Source organism: Myxine glutinosa, chromosome 2, assembly GCF_964187855.1.
Source record: "Myxine glutinosa chromosome 2, kmMyxGlut1.1, whole genome shotgun sequence".
Taxonomy (NCBI): domain Eukaryota; kingdom Metazoa; phylum Chordata; class Myxini; order Myxiniformes; family Myxinidae; genus Myxine; species Myxine glutinosa.
Genome location: NC_136262.1, coordinates 149,738,305 through 149,757,383, shown reverse-complemented (window position 1 = coordinate 149,757,383; position 19,079 = coordinate 149,738,305). Strand labels below are relative to the sequence as shown.

The following is a 19,079-nucleotide window of genomic DNA, read 5'->3' as shown; positions in this document are numbered from 1 at the left end:
AGTGAGCATCACACCTGGGTTCAACTTTGATCCATTTCACTACACAATGCAATACATACAATACAATACATGCAATACAATACAATACAATACATGCAATACAATACAATACAATACATGCAATACAATAATGCAATACAGTACATGTAATACAATACATATAATACAATACATACAATACAATACATGCAATACAATACATACATACATACAATACAATACATGCAATACAATACATGCAATACAATACATGCAATACAATACATGCAATACAATACATACAATACAATACATGCAATACAATACATGTATTACAATGCAATACATGCAATCCAATACATGCAATACAATACATACATACAATACAATACAATACATGCAATACAATATAATGCAATACATGCAATACAGTACATGTAATACAATACATATAATACAATAAATACAATACAATACATGCAATACAATACATACATACAATACAATACATGCAATATAATACATGCAATACAATACATGCAATACAATACATGCAATACAATACATGCAATACAATACATACAATACAATACATGCAATACAATACATGCAATACAACACATAAATACAATACATAAATACAATAAAATACATGCAATATAATACCTGCAATACAATACATGCAATACAATACATGCAATACAATACATGCAATACAATTTTTTTATTTTTTTTATTTTTTTTTTGTATACAAGATCGAGGCTCGTGAAAGAGCTAACATTAATCACACAAAAAGACAAACCGACACACAAAACACAAAAAACAAGGGGAGCGGCAGACAAGATGGAGAGAGAGGGGGAAGGACACAAAAGAGAGGGGGAAGAGGGGGAAGGACACAAACACAACATTTGAGAACAGGGACATCGGGAGGACTTGGGGGGAGGTGGGAGAGGATTAAAACATGAACACTGCAAGGACTCTGGGGTGAATTACCGGGGGTAGAAAAGATCAAGGTTTTCGATGGGGGACGATAAGAGATGGTGGTGAACAGCTGTTTTAAAGACCTGGAGGGAGGAGTGGGATTGAAGGGAGTGGGGGAGTTTGTTCCAGAGGCGGGAGAAAAGGGGAATGAAAGAGTGAAGGTGAGCAGAGAGCCTAGACTTTGGCAGTTTAACCATAAGAGGGTTGCAGGCAGATCTTGTGCGACCTGAAGGAATATTGGGGGGACAGAGCACAGAGAGAGCTGGGGGAGCAAGGCCGGAGAGGAGTCGGTAAAAGACAGAAAGACCACCAACCTGCCTGCGGTGAGTGAGTGAAAGGCCCTCGGCGTTGACTACATCGCAGGAGATTCCAATGATTCTGAAAGCTTTGGCCTCAACAGCGTGAAGTCGAGCAAGGTGTGAGGCAGGAGCACCAGCCCAGAGGGGGGAACAGTATTCCATTGAGCTGCGGATGAAAGCCTTGTATGTGGTGAGGAGCTCAGGTGTGCCAAGGAAGGACTTCGCACGACGGAGGATGCCCAGTCGGCGACTGGCTTTGGAGGCCAGCTTGGAAATGTGGTTTTCCCAAGAAAGATCATGGCAGATAGTGAGACCCAAAAGCATGAGCGACAGAACTTCTTGGAGAGGATTGTTGAGAAAGTAGATGGGAGGGTTGTCTCATGTTGTCTCAATACATGCAATACAATACATACAATGCAATACAACACATAAATACAATACATATATACAATAAAATACATGCAATACAATACATGCAATACAATACATGCAATACAACCATACGTACAGTACATACATAGATACATACATTATATTGCCGCGTCCCCGGGATTAACACCCCAAGAAGACGAATGACCGAAACGAGCTTTAACTCCGAGGCATATTTCAAACATGGCGGAATTATATTTTCGCGCACACGCGAAGGTTCGAAGTCTTACCTAATCAGACGGCCGACATTGGATTAATCCGAACCCACAAACAAAGAAATGAAACAAGACAAGAAATTGAAATTCAACAACTAATGAATTGATGAAAATAATGCAAGCACAATAAAAATGTTGAGGTAAAAACTAATAGTAATAGGCTATGGTGAGGGACACTCTATGCGGACTCAATTACAGACACTGGGAGAAATAAAATAAAATGGTGTTTATAGTGCCGGCACTTAGCATTGTTGTTCAAGTGAGGCCATCGCATGACATATATGCAGAGTGTACATTTTAAAGGTCATATGGCATGTGGTATGGCAGCCATATTAGCTTTAAACCTGATATCTTAAAAAATCCCTTCTCTGAAACTGCTTCACCGATCGATGTGAAACCTGTCATGTTGGGTAAAAATGTGATACTTGAGAACAGCTGAGGGGATTTAAGTCAAACTTGTTTATTTTTAGGACAGTGAACGAGGGCATCTACCCATTGTGGGACTATGCAGAGGTATATTGGTGACACAGTCACATTGTTCTAGTTTAATACATGAGCTAAGGCTCATAATAGACCTGGCATGCGCCACACACACACACACACACACACACACACACACACGCACACACACACGGGCACTCTGATGAGACAAACAATTAACACAACCACTGAGTTTGCAGGAAGTGCTGTCACTACCATCACTTCCCAGGATACACTGGGTACCAGCGACATCATAACAGTGGCGCCACTTTTCTCACCGTACTCAGCTGTGCATTTCCTCAGGAGGAATGTCCTCATCCCAATGGATGCCAAACAATGGTGATTGTCCATGCTCTATCCCTTTCAAGCAAGTTAGCAGCACATACTATTTTTATAGTCTTTGCTATGACTTGAATCTGTCCAAACCGGATGGGTGTTTTTAGGAAACATCATCTCCTTACTGGATGGCAGATATCTCCTTACAGGAGGTCATCTGCCCTTTTGCCGGTTGTTCCTTTTGGCCTGCCAGGGTGTCACAGTCACCCTCCCCACTAGCAAAGCCAGTGAGGGGTGTCAGTTTTGTCGCTGACAACTTGAAGATGCTGCAGGTAGCACTGGGTTACATGTTACGAGTGGCAGTCCCAAAAAAATTGACCTGACTCTAAATATTGGTTTTCATATGGTTTTTCTTGGTTTTTTAATATGGCCGCCCTCTTGGTTTTCTGGTGGGCCTAACACATTTGGTCTCTAGGCCTCTGCTGATTGTACACTGCCCGGGTTTGTTGTGTCAGATTTCCATTGGCTTTGGGTGGCTCGAATGTTATTCACGATGAGGAACCCCAAAAAATCTAATAATAGTAAGGTTTCATCAAGTCCACCAGAACACACGGTACACCAGAACGCAAGAACGCACGGAATGCCAGAACGCAAGGTACGCCAGAACGCAAGGTACGCCAGAACGCAAGGTACGCCAGAACGCACGGTATGCCAGAACGCACGGTACGCCAGAACGCACGGTACGCCAGAACGCACGGTACGCCAGAACGCACGGTACGCCAGAACGCACGGTACGCCAGAACGCACGGTACGCCAGAACGCACGGTACGCCAGAACGCACGGTACGCCACAACGCACGGTACGCCACAACGCACGGTGCGCCACAACGCACGGTGCGCCACAACGCACGGTGCGCCACAACGCACGGTGCGCCACAACGCACGGTGCGCCACAACGCACGGTGCGCCAGAACGCACGGTACACCAGAATGCATGGTATGCCAGAATGCACGGTAATCAAGCGTTATGTTACATTACGCAAATTACTTTAAAAAATATAGCATTATGTAATTTTTGAACGGTTTCATATTGGGTTTAAGCAAACTGTTACTGTGTGATTAATCAGCTCGTTGTTATATAACCGTGAGGAGGGAGACATAGATGAGAGGCGTCAAGTTAATTATTTAATAGGGCAATAAATGTGTGTTTCCCAATCGCACTGTTAAACTTTTAATAATGCTTTAAATGTTCGTTTCCCAATAAACCCGTTAGAAGACTTTGTCACAGGTTGTGACCACAGTGCGGTCATTCTTGTTTATAGCTTGCACAAAAGACTTCCTCACATTTCCCAGCTTTGTTTGGCCTTGATTTGGGGAGCTTATCTATTTCAACTTCCTTCGAGATATTGGCTGATCATGTTTCCAAACAAGTTTCAAATGGATCATCACATAATCTTTCCCCAGGGGTTGTTTTCACTGAGGTGGACCTCGAGGACATATATTCCACTTAATTTACGACAGCAAAGTAAACAGTTTTGGGGTCATCCATCGCTTCAGAGGTCACCACATGTGAACTGTCTTGAGTTTGAGATAAAATTGTTCCCAAGCACCATCGAGATTTTCAAATGTTTGCTGCTTCTCTATTTTGCAGTATCAAAATTTATATTTTCCTGGGTTACATAGAGTGAAATTACAGTGCATATTTTTAAAATTACTTTCATTGAGATTTTAAAGATAATGAATAGTACAGACAAAACAAGTGCAGAATAATTTTTAGCAGAATAGATGGTGATAGGACCAGGGGCCATAACCTGAAATGAAGAAGATGAGAGTTAGGATAGTATTAGGGCAGACGTCTTTCAGGCAGAGAGTAGTTAATGCATGGCATAGTCTCCCTGGAAAGGTATTGGCAGCATAAAGAGTTATCTAGTTCTGTCAAGTCTCGTCTGACTTCTGGTGACATTCATGATCAGATTTCTCCAAACATCCCAACCCTGCACTGCTTTCCGAAGCTCTGGGAGAGACGACTTTGTTGCAGCCTTTACCCGATCCATCCAGGACGTACAATGTTTGCCTCTTCCTCTTCTTCCCTCAACCATACCCAGCTGGTTGATTTCTCCAGACTTTCATTTTCTGCACGAATGATATGTCCAAAGTATGACTGTTTCTGTTTTAGCATCAGCGCTTCCGATGTACATGCAAGGCCGGAGCAACAACTAGGCCGGAGGAACAACTAGGCGGTCACCTAGAGTGGTTGTGCGTTGAAGTGAGAACCACAAATGCAGCCTGAAAATCGCTGGTAGCGGTGGGTATGTCGTGGGCTCAAGCAGCACGCGGAAGAACCAATGGCGCGCATTGCAAGGTAAAAATATCAATGGGGTGGAGTTATCTGACGAAGGTGCGGAGAGAACTCGGCACGTTTCGTGTAAGAATTTCTTTTGGGGTTATCGAGTGAATTTCCAGCCAGTGCAAGACGAGTTCCATGGTTGTCCCAACCAAAAGATATTTTGAACTTTGTTTGTAAAAATAACTTCATAGATAATGTCCCCAAACACATTTATTGCTCTCGCGATCCACATACTCGAGCTTCACCCTCCCTCCCTGTTGATCCAAATGCACATTAGTTCCTCAATAAAGCAACAAACACTTGTTGGGCTATCCACTTCACTTTATTTTGCGATCTGATCAAAGATGGCCGACTGGTACACTGGCGGCCATTTTAGTTGTAAAAAAAAAAACAATATTGACCATGTCCTCAACCATTTCTCGGACATGCATTTACCGATATTGTTCAAATTTGGCACACAGATAAAGAATGATAGCTTACATATGTACGTCATTTTATTTCGAGATCAAATCCAAGATGGCCGATTGGCGGCCATTTTGTTACTTAAACGTGTCCCCAACCATTTCTCGACATGCATGGACCAATTTTGTTCAAACTTGGTACAAAGACAATACATGGGAGTATACATGTGCAGAAGATTTTGTTTTGTAATCCGATCAAAGATGTGGTCGACTGGCGGCCTTTAACTCCATCCAGCAAAATTACTAAAACCACTGCGACAATGACATTTTATGTCTTTTTCTTCTTGTTATTGGTTTAACTAAAGACCAGGTTTTTCACTTTCCTCTTCACTGTCTGCAGCAGTTTCACAAAGTCCTCTACTTTCTGGCGACATTTATAGTTGGGGGTTTTTTTTTTTCAACTTCCCTACCGGCTGTTTTGTCTAACATTCCACAATAGGCTATTTAAGCCTTCAACTTCCACACATTATCCCGCTCTTCTTTTTCACACTGGTTATTTAATATGTTCTTGAGGTCCATCTCAGTGATAATCTTTGGGGAAAGCACAAGTGATGATCAATTTGAAACTTTTGTGGAAACTTAATCAGCCCATGTCTCAATGAAGATGAGATAGATAAGCTCATCACTTCTCATTACAGATCACCAGTTTGGATTTTTCTTGCCATTAGCCGCTCCCCACCTTTGTGTCGTTCATTCAAGCTATACACGGTCAGATTGGTGCTTCGTGGTCACAGCATTGCATCACAAGGTGCACCGTACATTGAATGGAGGTTAAGCTGTGTGTGTTTCATGATTTGGGCCATGAAAGTAGTAGTTGTAGTAATAGTAGTAGTTGTAGTAGTTGTAGTAGTACTAGTAGACTTAAGCCTCTTCGGTGGCGGAGTTTATGGTTTCACACCTGTCTGTCTGTTTGTGAAGATGATATCTCAAAAAGTTATGGACCGATTCAGATGAAATTTGGTGCAGAGGTTGGGTATGGGACAAGAAAGAATTGATTAGATTTTGGTGAAGATGTGGATCCGGATCTGGATCTGAGAATCTTTCAAGTGATTCTTCACCATTGAAAGATAGGACCAAAAATGATATGTAGCACAATATCTCAAAAAGGTTTGAACAGATTGGGACGAAACTTGGTGGAGAGGTTGGGTGTGTGGCAAGGAAGAATTTGTTCAAATTTGGTGAGATTCAAATCCAGGTACGGCCTATCAATGGGATATAAAACATAAACTCTTGAGCCTGGCGGAGGTATGCCCTCTACCGAGTTTTAGTTGATCATGTAAAAACACTAGATTCATTTCCTAGTCATTTATTTAATATAAATTATTAATACAAACATCAATCAACATTACCTGAACATCAAAATACAAGAAAAATGTAATAAACAATGAATAATAAAAATTAATGACAGCATCACAGCATTTATATTATAAAAGTAATAATTCAAAATACAATGCCAATGAAGCACTTTCTGCAAAGGTTTATGATAACATACAATGAGTCCACTATATGTGATAGTTGAATACTTAAGAATAATGCAATCATGACCACTTCCATGAGCAATTTGAGGAAGCCTTCAGAAAAACTCGGGGCACAAATACAACTTTTTGTGTTGGTAACATAGGCTATGTAGCCGCGGCCTCATGTGGGGGGGTGTGGGCAGGGTAAATGCTCTATGAAAATGTGCACCGTGCAGCGCCACCTGGTGGTGGTGGCAGAGGGTATTACAATTTCCCTTTTTAGCCGCGTCGCAGACGCTGCTCATAGAGTGCCCTCTGCTGTTGGTGTTGTTGTTGTTGTTGTTGTTGTTGTTCTTCTTCTTCTTGTTCTTGCAGAGAAGACAAAACCTCAAAGCTCCACCCATTCTGGGAACCATAGCTCCACACATTCTGGGAGAGCCTTCATATAAACAAATATCCACCATTTTATTAACTCGCATAGCTTTGATGCCTGTTTTGTAGGCCCGTAGTGTCTTCCTCTCTCACACAGTTTTATTTCAAATCAAATACGATATATCATTTCATTTTTCACAGTCGCTAACATAGTTTTAGACTCGGTTGAAAAACAACGGGAAGAAAATCCGATGAAAGTTGCCCTTTATAGAACGAAATGAATTCTCAAAGGCCTGTAACTTCAAGTCCATTGAGATTTTTTTTTTTTTAATTGCGGCATGCTCAGTCATACACCGCCCAAAATAATAGACGGGAAAATGCCGAGATATATATATTTTGTTTAAATCGCGGCATGGTCAGTCATACACCGCCTGAAATAACAGACGGGAAAATGCCGAGATATATTAAAAATTCGTCCATTTGATGACAATCGTCACGATGAAATATTTAATTTATACGTCGTCACAATAATGTGGAGAGAGGAGCATAGCTTCGTTCACGTGTCGCCACACACGGGAAATTGCCGAGATTTTTTTTTTTTTAATCGCGGCATGGTCAGTCATACACCGCCTGAAATAACAGACGGGAAAATGCCGAGATATATTAAAAATTCGTCGCCACACACGGGAAATTGCCGAGATATATTTTCACTTTGCACAAAAATAACATCAAGTAATCGAATCAATAGGAATGTCCTGTGCCTATAACATCGACGTTATAGGCACAGCTGCATCTAGGCATTGTGTAACATCGACGTGGCTTTTGTTTTAATTAAAACTTTTTGTACTTGTTTTACCTGGGAAGCACTGAAGTTAATGCACACTTTGCATGGGTAAATTCGTCCTCCTTCCTTTGCACTCCCTCCCCCAAACAGAGGGGCCTGTCAAAGCCCCCTCCAAAAGATATATATATCCTCTCTCTCTTTCCCCCACCCTTCCCCCTTTCCACCTCCGCTCCCCTTCCCCACTCCCCTCCCCTTCTCTTCTCTTCCTCCATCCCCCTCCTATCCACCTTTTCCCCTCCCCTTCCCTCACCACCCCTCCCCCTGGGCAATGCCGCGTACTTCAGCTAGTACATTAAGAACATAAATTGGTAATTGAAACAGTAGATCTCCAACTGCAATTCCTTCAGTAAACTCATCGATTGAGATATGCTCACCACCATTTGAAAGCAAGGACTGAAACGTCAACTTCTTGCTTCCCATGGCGGTTAGCATATCTTTATAAACGCTCTGCTGATTCCATCAATTGTAGGAGTAGTAGTGGTGGTGTCCTCCCACTCACATTTTGACTTCTTCTACCTTGTCCTTTTCTTTTTCCCCCACCTTAGCCCAATCTCTGCCTTTGTTCAATCTCCCACTCTCAAAACCTCCCACTGTCTGTGACACTGAGTATCGTCCCATGGTGTTTCAGATGCAGTGGACACGGCTGCTGCACCTCGTAACATTATTTTTATGTCCAAGCATTGCTCACGATGGCGAAGCTCGGTTGCTGGCCTCCAAAACCCTCCTGAACAAGATTGCAGTTGATGGAAAAGACTTGAATGTTCAGTACAACCTTTACAATATTGGCTCCAGGTGAGTTTCACTGGAGACATTAATTTGGTTACGAAGCGGTGAATTATTCATGTGAAATCAAATGGATTTCTTTGCATTGTGGGCACAGTGAGTCTGGAGCAATCATCAAAGCAATAAGAGTTTAAAATTTCTGCTGAAACTATGAAACCTCTTTTAACAGGTGGATGCAATACGCTTGTTTTTACTTGCCGAATAGTAATAATGAACTTTGAATCTGCCTTTACTTTGGTCTTTGGAAATATCATCTCACTTATAGTGTGAGAAAGTAATACTTATACTCATGAATTGCTGATGCTGAACTTTGCATGATGGTTGTGTTTTTCTCTCCTTTTTTTTTTTTTTTTTGCTTTACACAATTGTACGCACTTGTACCATATAGTGCTGCTTTTGAGGTGGAACTTCACGACGATTCATTCTCCGCTGATGATTTTGGCGTCGTCTCTGGAACATTGACAGCCAAATGGGAGAGAATCGCTCCGTATCCTCACAATAATGTGTCATGTTGTCCTTACTGTGTCAATAAGATGACATAATAATCGTTCACTTGGTGTTTCTATTTTTTCCCCTATTTATTTATTTATTTATTTATATTATTTCTTTATTTATATTCCTAAAGTTTAACTCCTTCACCTGGTATTTCTAAAGCACTGTTTTATTTAATTAATTTTAGCTTTTATATTGAGAATTGGGCTGCCAGAATAGCTTAGACTTAGAGGTTTTGATTGGTCTTTGGTTTGAATCTCGACCCAGCTATAAAACTGTCCCCACCGGGTTTCATATGCGGGTGATCCATCAATGTGTCCATTTGATTGACGTTAAGCCGGAGGATCCATCTTTTTGCATTAGTTGATGGACATTATAGATCCCATGATGTAATTTGCGAAGAGTACATGAGTTATCGCTGGCACCCTGAACAAATTCCAAAATTCGAAATTGGTCCCGGTCGAACGTCAAGCCCCGATCACTCGGTTTGTGGTTTGTGAAATACCTGGGCCAAAAATTGCCACCTCACCAACGGCACAATACGGCGGGAATATTTGTAGCCATTAATTAGGAGGAATTTTGATATTGAGAATGATCAAATAAGCTGCTGAGTTTCTCTGCTCTGGGAGATTCAGCGACAACAGGGAATTGCTATTTCAGGATGGCAAAGTAGTACAGGTATTATGGTTGTGAAAGATCTATTGACTGACTGTCTGAATTTTCAGCTGCCCACCAAAGGAGTTGGGGTTAGAGGAAGGGGGTGGGATTGTAATCAAAATTAATAATGCTATAACTCAGATTTCACTACTAATTTGCCACACCAGATAATGCAAAATATCATTCCTAGCAGCGAGTCGCTTTTTCCTCTATTTCACCACAGCAACAAAACGGGCAGAAAGATATCCAATTGGATTGAAATTGCATTCCTCTGAATTGCATAGCAACTGGAAAATGTAATTTTGTACTCACGGCTCTGATCTGTAAAGCTTCGCTTATTCTGACTAGGTGGAACTATGCTGCATCATGTCGTCACATGCATGATGTCATCACATGGCTGGCTGCCTGGAGGAGGTGAGTCAATCCCATGATCATTTGTGCATAATTTTCATATCTTTGATCACTCACAAGAACAGCTGAGGTACCATCAAAGGAATGTCCGCAGAACAGTAATTATCGCTTTTTGTTTTGGAAATTGGGTTTTTTGTGCCGATGTTAAAAAACAACAACAAAAACAAACAAACAAAAAAATATAAACAAACAACTCCACTCCAGCCAATCAGAGCCAGAGATAGTGGTGACTGAGTCAACCAATGGGTGTTCACATTACCAATTACGTCATGACTGATGAACCATTCGGTGTCGATCTTGCATAGACATACTTATATATGCACGCTCTTTCACTTCCTTCTTTCTCTTGCTGTGATTTACCTTAAGGAGTACAGCATGAAAAGTTTTGGTTATCCTTATTATGTCGGGTTTGCTTTCCTGTATTTTTACCTCCGCCACCAAAGGTGGATGGAGGTTATGTTTTCACATCTAGCTGTTTGTCTGCCTGTGAACAAGATATCCCAAAAAGTTGTTTGCAGATTCGGACAAAATTTGGCAGAGAGGTAGTGTATGTCACAAGGACGAAATGAATAGATTTTGGTGAAGATCCGGATTCAGATCCGGCCAGTAGAATTTTTAAAGTGATTCTTCACCATTGAGTGATGGGGCTAAAACTGATACATAGTAGGATATCTCAAAAAGTTATGGACGAGTTATGAATAAACTTGGTGGATGAGGTGGTTTGGTGACAAGAACAAGCCGATTAGATTTTGGTTCGGGTCCGAATCCAGATCCGGCCTATCATTGGGATACAAAACATAAACTGTTCAGCGTGCGTGGCGGAAGTATGCTCGCTACTGAGTGCTGTTCTAATAAAGTTTTGTAATACTTCTGTTCATTTAGAAACATTTACTGATTTAATTTGACTGGATGAATCATGACAAACTGCATCGATTTATGATATATATATATATATATATATTGTTGCGGATATGAGGACTGTATTTTTTTTGATTGTGTTGTATTGTGGTAAATTGGTGATGAATATTGCTTGAGTCTGCGCCTCCTGCCTCCGGAGCTGTGTAAAGGTCAAAAGGGCTTCCCATAATTAGTCCACAAGCATACACGTCAGCTAATCATAGAATACCCCTGTTCGATAGTTATATCTTATTCTGTGTTTTAGGGTAAGGCTGTGTCTCCCATTAATTGAAATACTCCATTGCACCAGAGAAAGAGATAGATTCCCTTCATTCCCACTCCCAAAACTTCCATTCCCAGTGCCAATTACCTCCCTTCCAATTGCCAACTGCATTTTGGGCGGTTTTCTCTTCAACCGCCATTGACCACGAGGCAGGGTCGGAGAAGAAAGGCGTGTCTCCACCTCGTCATAGAGGGGAGGAGTGAGCCAGCCCCACTCGACCAACCATGAGCCAGGGGTTTGGCTAGAGAGGGCGGAGGAAGAGCGATTGGGGAGGTTCGCAAAGGTTGAGGGGCGGGGCCTATATAACCCACGGCAGGGCGTTTCCCGAGGAGATGCGCTTTGAGTAGAGTCGAGGAGGGAGGAGATCAGAAGACAGAAAGGCCTTGAGTTGGACTAAGCAAGAGAGGAAGTTGTTGGACTGGGTGGGACTAAGAAAGAGAGAGAAAGAGTCCTGAAGCTTGTGAGGGAAGGAGAGAGAACCCGTCACACCAACCCCCCACCAGCCGCGTTGGCTCCACCAAGCGTTCACCTCCACCAAGGCTCCACCAAGCTCCGCGTTGGCTCCACCAAGCGTTCACCTCCACCAAGGCTCCACCAAGCTCCGCGTTGGCTCCACCAAGCGTTCACCTCCACCAAGGCTCCACCAAGCTCTGCGTTGGCTCCACCAAGTGCTCACATCCACCAAGGCTCCACCAAGCTCCGCGTTGGCTCCACCAGGCGTTCACCTCCACCAAGGCTCCACCAGGCTCCGCGTTGGCTCCACCAAGCGTTCACCACCAAGGTTCCACCAAGCTCCGCGTTGGCTCCACCAAGTGTACACCTCCACCAAGGCTCCACCAAGCTCCGTGTTGGCGCCACCAAGCGTTCACCTCCACCAAGGCTCCACCAAGCTCTGCATTGGCTCCACCAAGCGTTCACCTCCACCAAAGCTCCACCAAGCTCTGCGTTGGCTCCACCAAGCGTTCACCTCCACAAAAGCTCCACCAAGCTCCGCGTTGGCTCCACCAAGCGTTCACCTCCAGCCATCCACCTCCTGCGATTCCTGTCATCATTCCCCGCGTGAGTCTGTCTTTTGTTTGTTCTGTCCTGGGTTAATTAAGACTGTAGGTAAGCTAGTATTTGCACTGTCACCTGCGTCTTATGTGTTGTAAATAAACGTGACTGCTTTCTTTTTGCTTGTGTGTATAATAAATCCTGTTATTCCTCCGTACTCTGTCTTCTTCTCTCTTCCTCTTTACATTCGGTCGCTTTAGAGGTTTCCCGATTGAATACCTGTGGCGCGATTGGTCAACGTTAGGGGAGTCGGGCTAATCGGGGATCCTGTAACGGTCGCGGTTGACCATCCGCTCGGCCCAAAGTAACATCTTGTCCGCGACCCGTAACAATTAGTGTCTAGGAGTGGGATACGAGGCCCGAACCAAATTTTTAAAACGTGTAGAAAAAAATTTGGTCAAAATTATGAGCTGCCGAAATTTTGTTGTTTTATAAAACCCGAATTTTGAGATCGCGCCATGGACAATCAAGGCGATCGGATGTCGGTGGGGGAGATAGACGGGTTAGGGGTAACCCAGGACCTCGGGGAAATGTATGTGGAGGAAAGGGAGGAGGAGAGCAATGGCAATGTGGTTGAGGGAGTATCAGGCGCACAAAATGGCGGCCTCACGCACGAGGTTACGGGCGCGCAAAATGGCGCCTCGCACATGGCCACGGCGCCCGCAACCGTAGCAGCGCCGCTGGTGGATTTGAACCTTTTTTTTATACAAATGAAGGCCCTTATGGCCCAGAATAGCGAGAAATTGAGGGAGGACATGGGGGCCAATAGCGAGAAATTGAGGGAGGACATGGGGGCCCAGATCGGAGGGTTAGGGAGTAGAATAGAGGGATTAGGAAACAAATTTGGGGGATTAGACAATAATTTTAAGGGATTAGAAAAAAAATTTGAGGGGTTAGACAATGGGATAAAAGAGGTGAAAAATGGGTTAATGGGGTTAGAAAATAGGATGGAAGACAGATTGCGGGAAGTAGGGGAACAATCTGCCCGGGAAATCAAACGAATGGGGAACCAGATAGAGGAGGTGCAAATCGGGTTAGAAAGTAAATTGGATGCTCAGAGGGATGAATTGGGACGGATGAGGGTAGCATCTACAAAAGAGAGGGAGGAGATGAAAGAGGAGATACGACGAGGTGTAAGTGAGGAGGTCTCGGGGGTACGCGAGGATGTAAAGCGAGGTGAAAAGCGTATAGAGAAAGAGGTGAGGAATAATATGGCTAGGTTACAGGGGGGCATAGAGGGTCTGACGGAGGAGGTGGAACAGCTGACAGAGGGACAAACGGAGTTAGTGGAGCAGGTTCAAAGGAACACTGCGGTACTAGGAGGGTTAAAAGCGACACAAAAAGAAATTAAAAATGACTTAATAGCGACACAGAGGCAATGTCAGATGGTACGTGAGGGACTGACAATGAGGTTGGACGAGGTGACAGAGGTAATGGAGACGAAGGACCGGCAGGTGAGGACGCACATAGAAACGGTCAAGGTAGCCTTAGAGGACGAACTTGAGGAGACGCACCAGGAAATAAAAGAGGTGAAGCAAAAATTAGAGGAAGTGGAAGAAGAGGTGAGTGAAATTAAGAAGAGACGGACAGAAACTAAAAGAGAAATCCAGGAGGAGGTGATGGAATATGTGCAAGGTCGGTGCTCAACTCATAATGATGTACTCACTAACCAAATCAAGAGTTTGCAGGTGGCAAAGGAGGTGAGGAGACGAGGTGCCAAGGTGAGTGGCGATATACGAGAAAATGTACATGATGTGAGGGGAGCTTCAGTCGGCTTGGGGGTTGATGTGGACCCGGGTGTTCGTGAGAGGCCGTTGGTGAAGTGTGCGACAGGTCTGGTGTGCGAAAAAAGAGGTGTGCGAGAATGTCCGACCATGGGGTGTGTGAGGAAAAAGTGCGCGCCAAGGAGTGAGTGTGCTGTCGAGAGTGAGTCGGTCGTAGCGCGTGTGCGAGGGAGCACATGGTAGCGCGGTGTGGTGAGTGTTACGGAGGAAGTAACGAGAGAGTGTACACCTGTGGTGAGTGTTACAGAGGATGTAACGGGAGAGTGTGCGCAAGAGGATGCGCGAGAAAGGTGTGTAACGGACAGGTGCAAGGGGAAAGAGTGCGCTGTCAAGAGTAAGGGAGAATGCACGCCTGTGGTGAGTGTTACAGAGGGTGTAACGGGAGAGTGTGCGCGAGAAAGGTGTGTAACGGACAGGGGCATGAGAAAAGAGTGCGCTGTCGAGAGTAAGGGTGAGTGCGCTGTCAAGAATGGAGGTGAACGTAGTGAGAGTGACACGGAGCGTGAGTTGGTTGTGACAGGTGAGCGAGGATGTACACCTGGAATGGAAGGATGCACACCTGGAATGGTAGAGCGTGTGTGGGAATGCACACTTGAGTTGGTCGTGAGGCACGTGGTTGGGTGTGCGAGTGAGAGCACACCTGTGATAGTCACAGAGGAGGTGACCGAGAAGGGGGCGCGAAGAGGTGTGTTGGTGAGGTGTGCGAGCGACGAGTGCGTGCAAAGGTGTTCGGTGGTCAGGTGTGTGACCAAGTCTGTGAGCGGAATGAGTGTCCCGAGGTGTGTAAGAGAAGGTACGACGAGGAGCATGGGAACAGCTGGATGTATGAGCAAGAAAGGGGTAGCGTATGCGTGTAAGCATGCAGGTGAGGCATCGACGGTAACCGGGTTAGCGGTTAGAGCGACTTATAGCCGAATCAGGCCCTCGGTGCGTGCCGGGCTTCGCGTGCCGCGAGAACCAGCGGGGATCCGAGCCACAGCGGGTTTGAAAGGACGGCCGTACGCGATCCACGCTGGGCCTCGCTTGGAACGGCCGCGTCCGTGCTCAACTAGGCGGAGCGGGCAGCTCGATAGGAAGGGTCGTCATGGCGACCACTTTTTATTGAGACGTTCCGGCAGGTCGAGATCGGGCAATTGGATGGCTCGGTGCCAAGAGGGTGCGTGGGATCTCGGCCCGGGTAAGCCTCCTTCCCTGCACCGAATGTCGGACGCATCCAACCGCCGGTACCAAAGAACCCGCATTCATTGCTCGGCTGTACGAAGCCGGGCTGTAGACGTGAATTGGCGCACCGAGAGGATCTAATAAGTAGACGGGTGATGAGGTTAGTGTTTTGGACCCAAAATTAGAAAAAGGAAAAATTTGCTGATTGGCAAAGGATTGGCAGAGTGATGATTGGTAATGGTAGTGATTGGCAGATGATTGGCAAATTTTTGATTTGTTGGATTTGGACGAGCGAAATTGATAGTAGGACCTCCCCGATGTGGTAGGATGGCAAATCCACCATCCCTCACAGTGGGGGGGCAAACGAGCACTAGACTTATGGGGATGGCAGTGAAAACTAGCCCGGGTGGGTTAGGATATTGTGTGTAGGGACCTAGAAGATGACATTAGGTAACGTTAAGGTTAGTTAGTGAGAATGACACCTGTAGTGGGGACGCAGGTAGAGTAGAGTGGATGATAATGACGTGGTATGTGCTTAGTTTAAAGGGAAGACGGGGAGCACTAAGTTAGCAGGGCAACAGGTAGTTTAGATGATGCCGTGTGAGGATTGAAAGTGTGTGAGGAACAGGTGTGATTGAACAGGTGAGGATTGCACAGGTGTGCAACTGAACAGGTGTGTGGAGCAGTGTATGAGTGAGTGAAGGTGATTGTGTATTGTGCTGACCCAATGGTCCAGGAAGAGGAGGAGGGTGCAGGTTGCACCAGGTATGATTGCACAGGTGTGCAACAACAGGTATGACACCAGGTGTGTGGAATACATAAAGTGTGGAATATCTGGAGTATTGGAATGGATGGTCGTGGAGTGAGTATGATGGAAACTGTGGAGTGGAGTGGATGGTGCGGAGGTGTGAATGGGGGAAGAGTGTACCCCCATCACGGATACCCGGGGCGGGTAGTGTAAGTGTTAGGTAGAGGGTATAGGTAAATTGTGGTTGGATATTGGCATCTGTGGTGCGGGTGGAAGAATGGTGATTGGATGGGTGCATTAGTGTTGTGGAAATGGCTGGGCGTGTAGCCTGTTAGTGTGTGTAGTTGGTTTGGGCACTCCACCACTGTGAGGATGTCGGCCAGGTGAGGCCGCAGGTGGGCTCTGGGAGCCGGTAGTTGTGGATGGGGCCTGAGGATCCAGAGGACGGACCCGGGTAGCCCAGTGCCAGAGGGCACCGAGTGGGGTGACAGAGCCAGGAGGGACCTTCCCCAGTTAGTTAGGTTAGGGTGAGGAGCTAGGTAAGCTCGGGTGGCAACTGCAGTGGTGGAGGTGTGCAGGTGGGTAGACCTGCTGGGAGAGCTACACGTCGCAGCCCAGAAATTGTGCAAGGGCACCGGGAGATGAATCGGGGGAGTGAGACCCCAAATTGAGAAGCACCACAGTTTGGTCAATGGGAATTGGTTTTTAGAACCCATAGTGTAAGATGGCCAATGGATTGGCAGGGAAAGACCCCGGGTAGAGTAAAGAGTGTTAAAGTCATTTAGAAAGTAGTTAGGATGAAGTCTCCTCGCACCATCTGCATCCACTCACCTGAGGTGACAGGTACTCCACACCATGCCATGTTTTGATTATTTTTTACTGTGCAAATGTTTGGAATGTGAGACGCATCATGACGTGGGTGTGACATTGTGCTTGATGTTCCATCTCTTCCTCCTTATGAGGATTGATGATGAATTGGGTGATGGCAAATTTTGGTTAGAGGGATTGTGGTGACGAATTTGGTATAGAAGAAATGCGGGGAGACGTGACAGTAGCGACGGATTGGTAATGTGTAGATTTTGTACATATAGGGTAAGGGCAAGGGTAGTGTAGGTGACAGGGGGGTGACGTACGGTAGGGACGAGCTTTCTCACTTCACCCTCCGTACGCATTTCGCCTTGCATTGCCTTATTGATGTGTATCCTTGTGACCTTACCCCTCGCTCATTTGTCTCTTTTGTCTCCCACATGACCTGTGCGCCATTGGGCGCCGAGGGGAGCGTGCGTGGGTCGGCCATTGTGCGCCCGAAATTCCCAGAACCAGCTGTCTGCATCGATGCACCACATTATGGACCACATGCCTGTGACCGAGCACCACTGATGGACCCCATGGGTTGGGGCATGGCCCCTCTGCTGGAACCGGCCATGAGGGCCCGAAATCTTGCTGGCGGACCTTGGCCACAGGGCACCGATGCCCCACAGGTGAACCACACGTAGTCGGCCCTGTGGGCCATAAATAAAGGAAAATAAAAAGGACACATTGGGCACACTTTATTGCAAATAGGCCGCCAGTAAGGAAATGAAAGAATGACAACATCTGGAAGAACAAATAATAATAACCAGCAGAGGGAGCCGAAGAGCAAGAGATCACCTGCAGGGTTAGGGGTTGTTGGTTTTATTTTCTTGAACAATGGTGACTGCACCGATTGGTGCTTGGGTGTGTATTGGTGCGTTTTTGGGTGCTTTCATGGTGCGTCGATGCAGAGCAGACTGTCTCCCCCCCCAGAAAGAACAATTACAGGTCCTGGGTTAGTCTTGTAAATAAAAGCAGAGTCATTGTAAATAATGCTCCCCACCGTCAGTGTGTAGTTTGAAGACAATTCCGCAATTCGGTTAACTGTGGGCGTAAGTCTGTTAGGCAGGGTGCAATGGAGCAGCGGGACACATTTATTTATGTTTTAAAAACTGTCGCACTCAGGGTCAGGTTAAAAGCAGAGGGAACTACACCTACGTGTCACACTAAATAAAAGTTGTAGGCCAGGACGTGCCTAAGAGGAGGAGGGTGCAGTGTTGCGGATATGAGGACTGTATTTTTTTTTGATTGTGTTGTATTGTGGTAAATTGGTGATGAATATTGCTTGAGTCTGCGCCTCCTGCCTCCGGAGCTGTGTAAAGGTCAAAAGGGCGTCCCATAATTAGTCCACAAGCATACACGTCAGCTAATCATAGAATACCCCTGTTCGATAGTTATATCTTATTCTGTGTTTTAGGGTAAGGCTGTGTCTCCCATTAATTGAAATACTCCATTGCACCAGTGAAAGAGATAGATTCCCTTCATTCCCACTCCCAAAACTTCATTCCCAGTGCCAATTACCTCCCTTCCAATTGCCAACTGCATTTTGGGCGGTTTTCTCTTCAACCGCCATTGACCACGAGGCAGGGTCGGAGAAGAAAGGCGTGTCTCCACCTCGTCATAGAGGGGAGGATTGAGCCAGCCCCACTCGACCAACCATGAGCCAGGGGTTTGGCTAGAGAGGGCGGAGGAAGGGCGATCGGGGAGGTTCGCAAAGGTTGAGGGGCGGGGCCTATATAACCCACGGCAGGGCGTTTCCCGAGGAGATGCGCTTTGAGTAGAGTCGAGGAGGGAGGAGATCAGAAGACAGAAAGGCCTTG

At 45.4% G+C, this 19,079-nt stretch overlaps 1 protein-coding gene across 1 annotated transcript in view; it reads left to right on the top strand.

Moving 5' to 3' along the window:
* Positions 1–19,079, top strand: part of LOC137422264 (translocon-associated protein subunit beta-like) — a 53,374-nt gene that overhangs the window by 10,853 nt on the left and 23,442 nt on the right. Inside the window, exons 2-3 of the mRNA XM_078771792.1 lie at positions 8,767–8,930; positions 9,310–9,408. Of these exons, the coding sequence (XP_078627918.1) occupies positions 8,767–8,930; positions 9,310–9,408 (263 nt within the window). The remainder of the gene's footprint in view (positions 1–8,766; positions 8,931–9,309; positions 9,409–19,079) is intronic.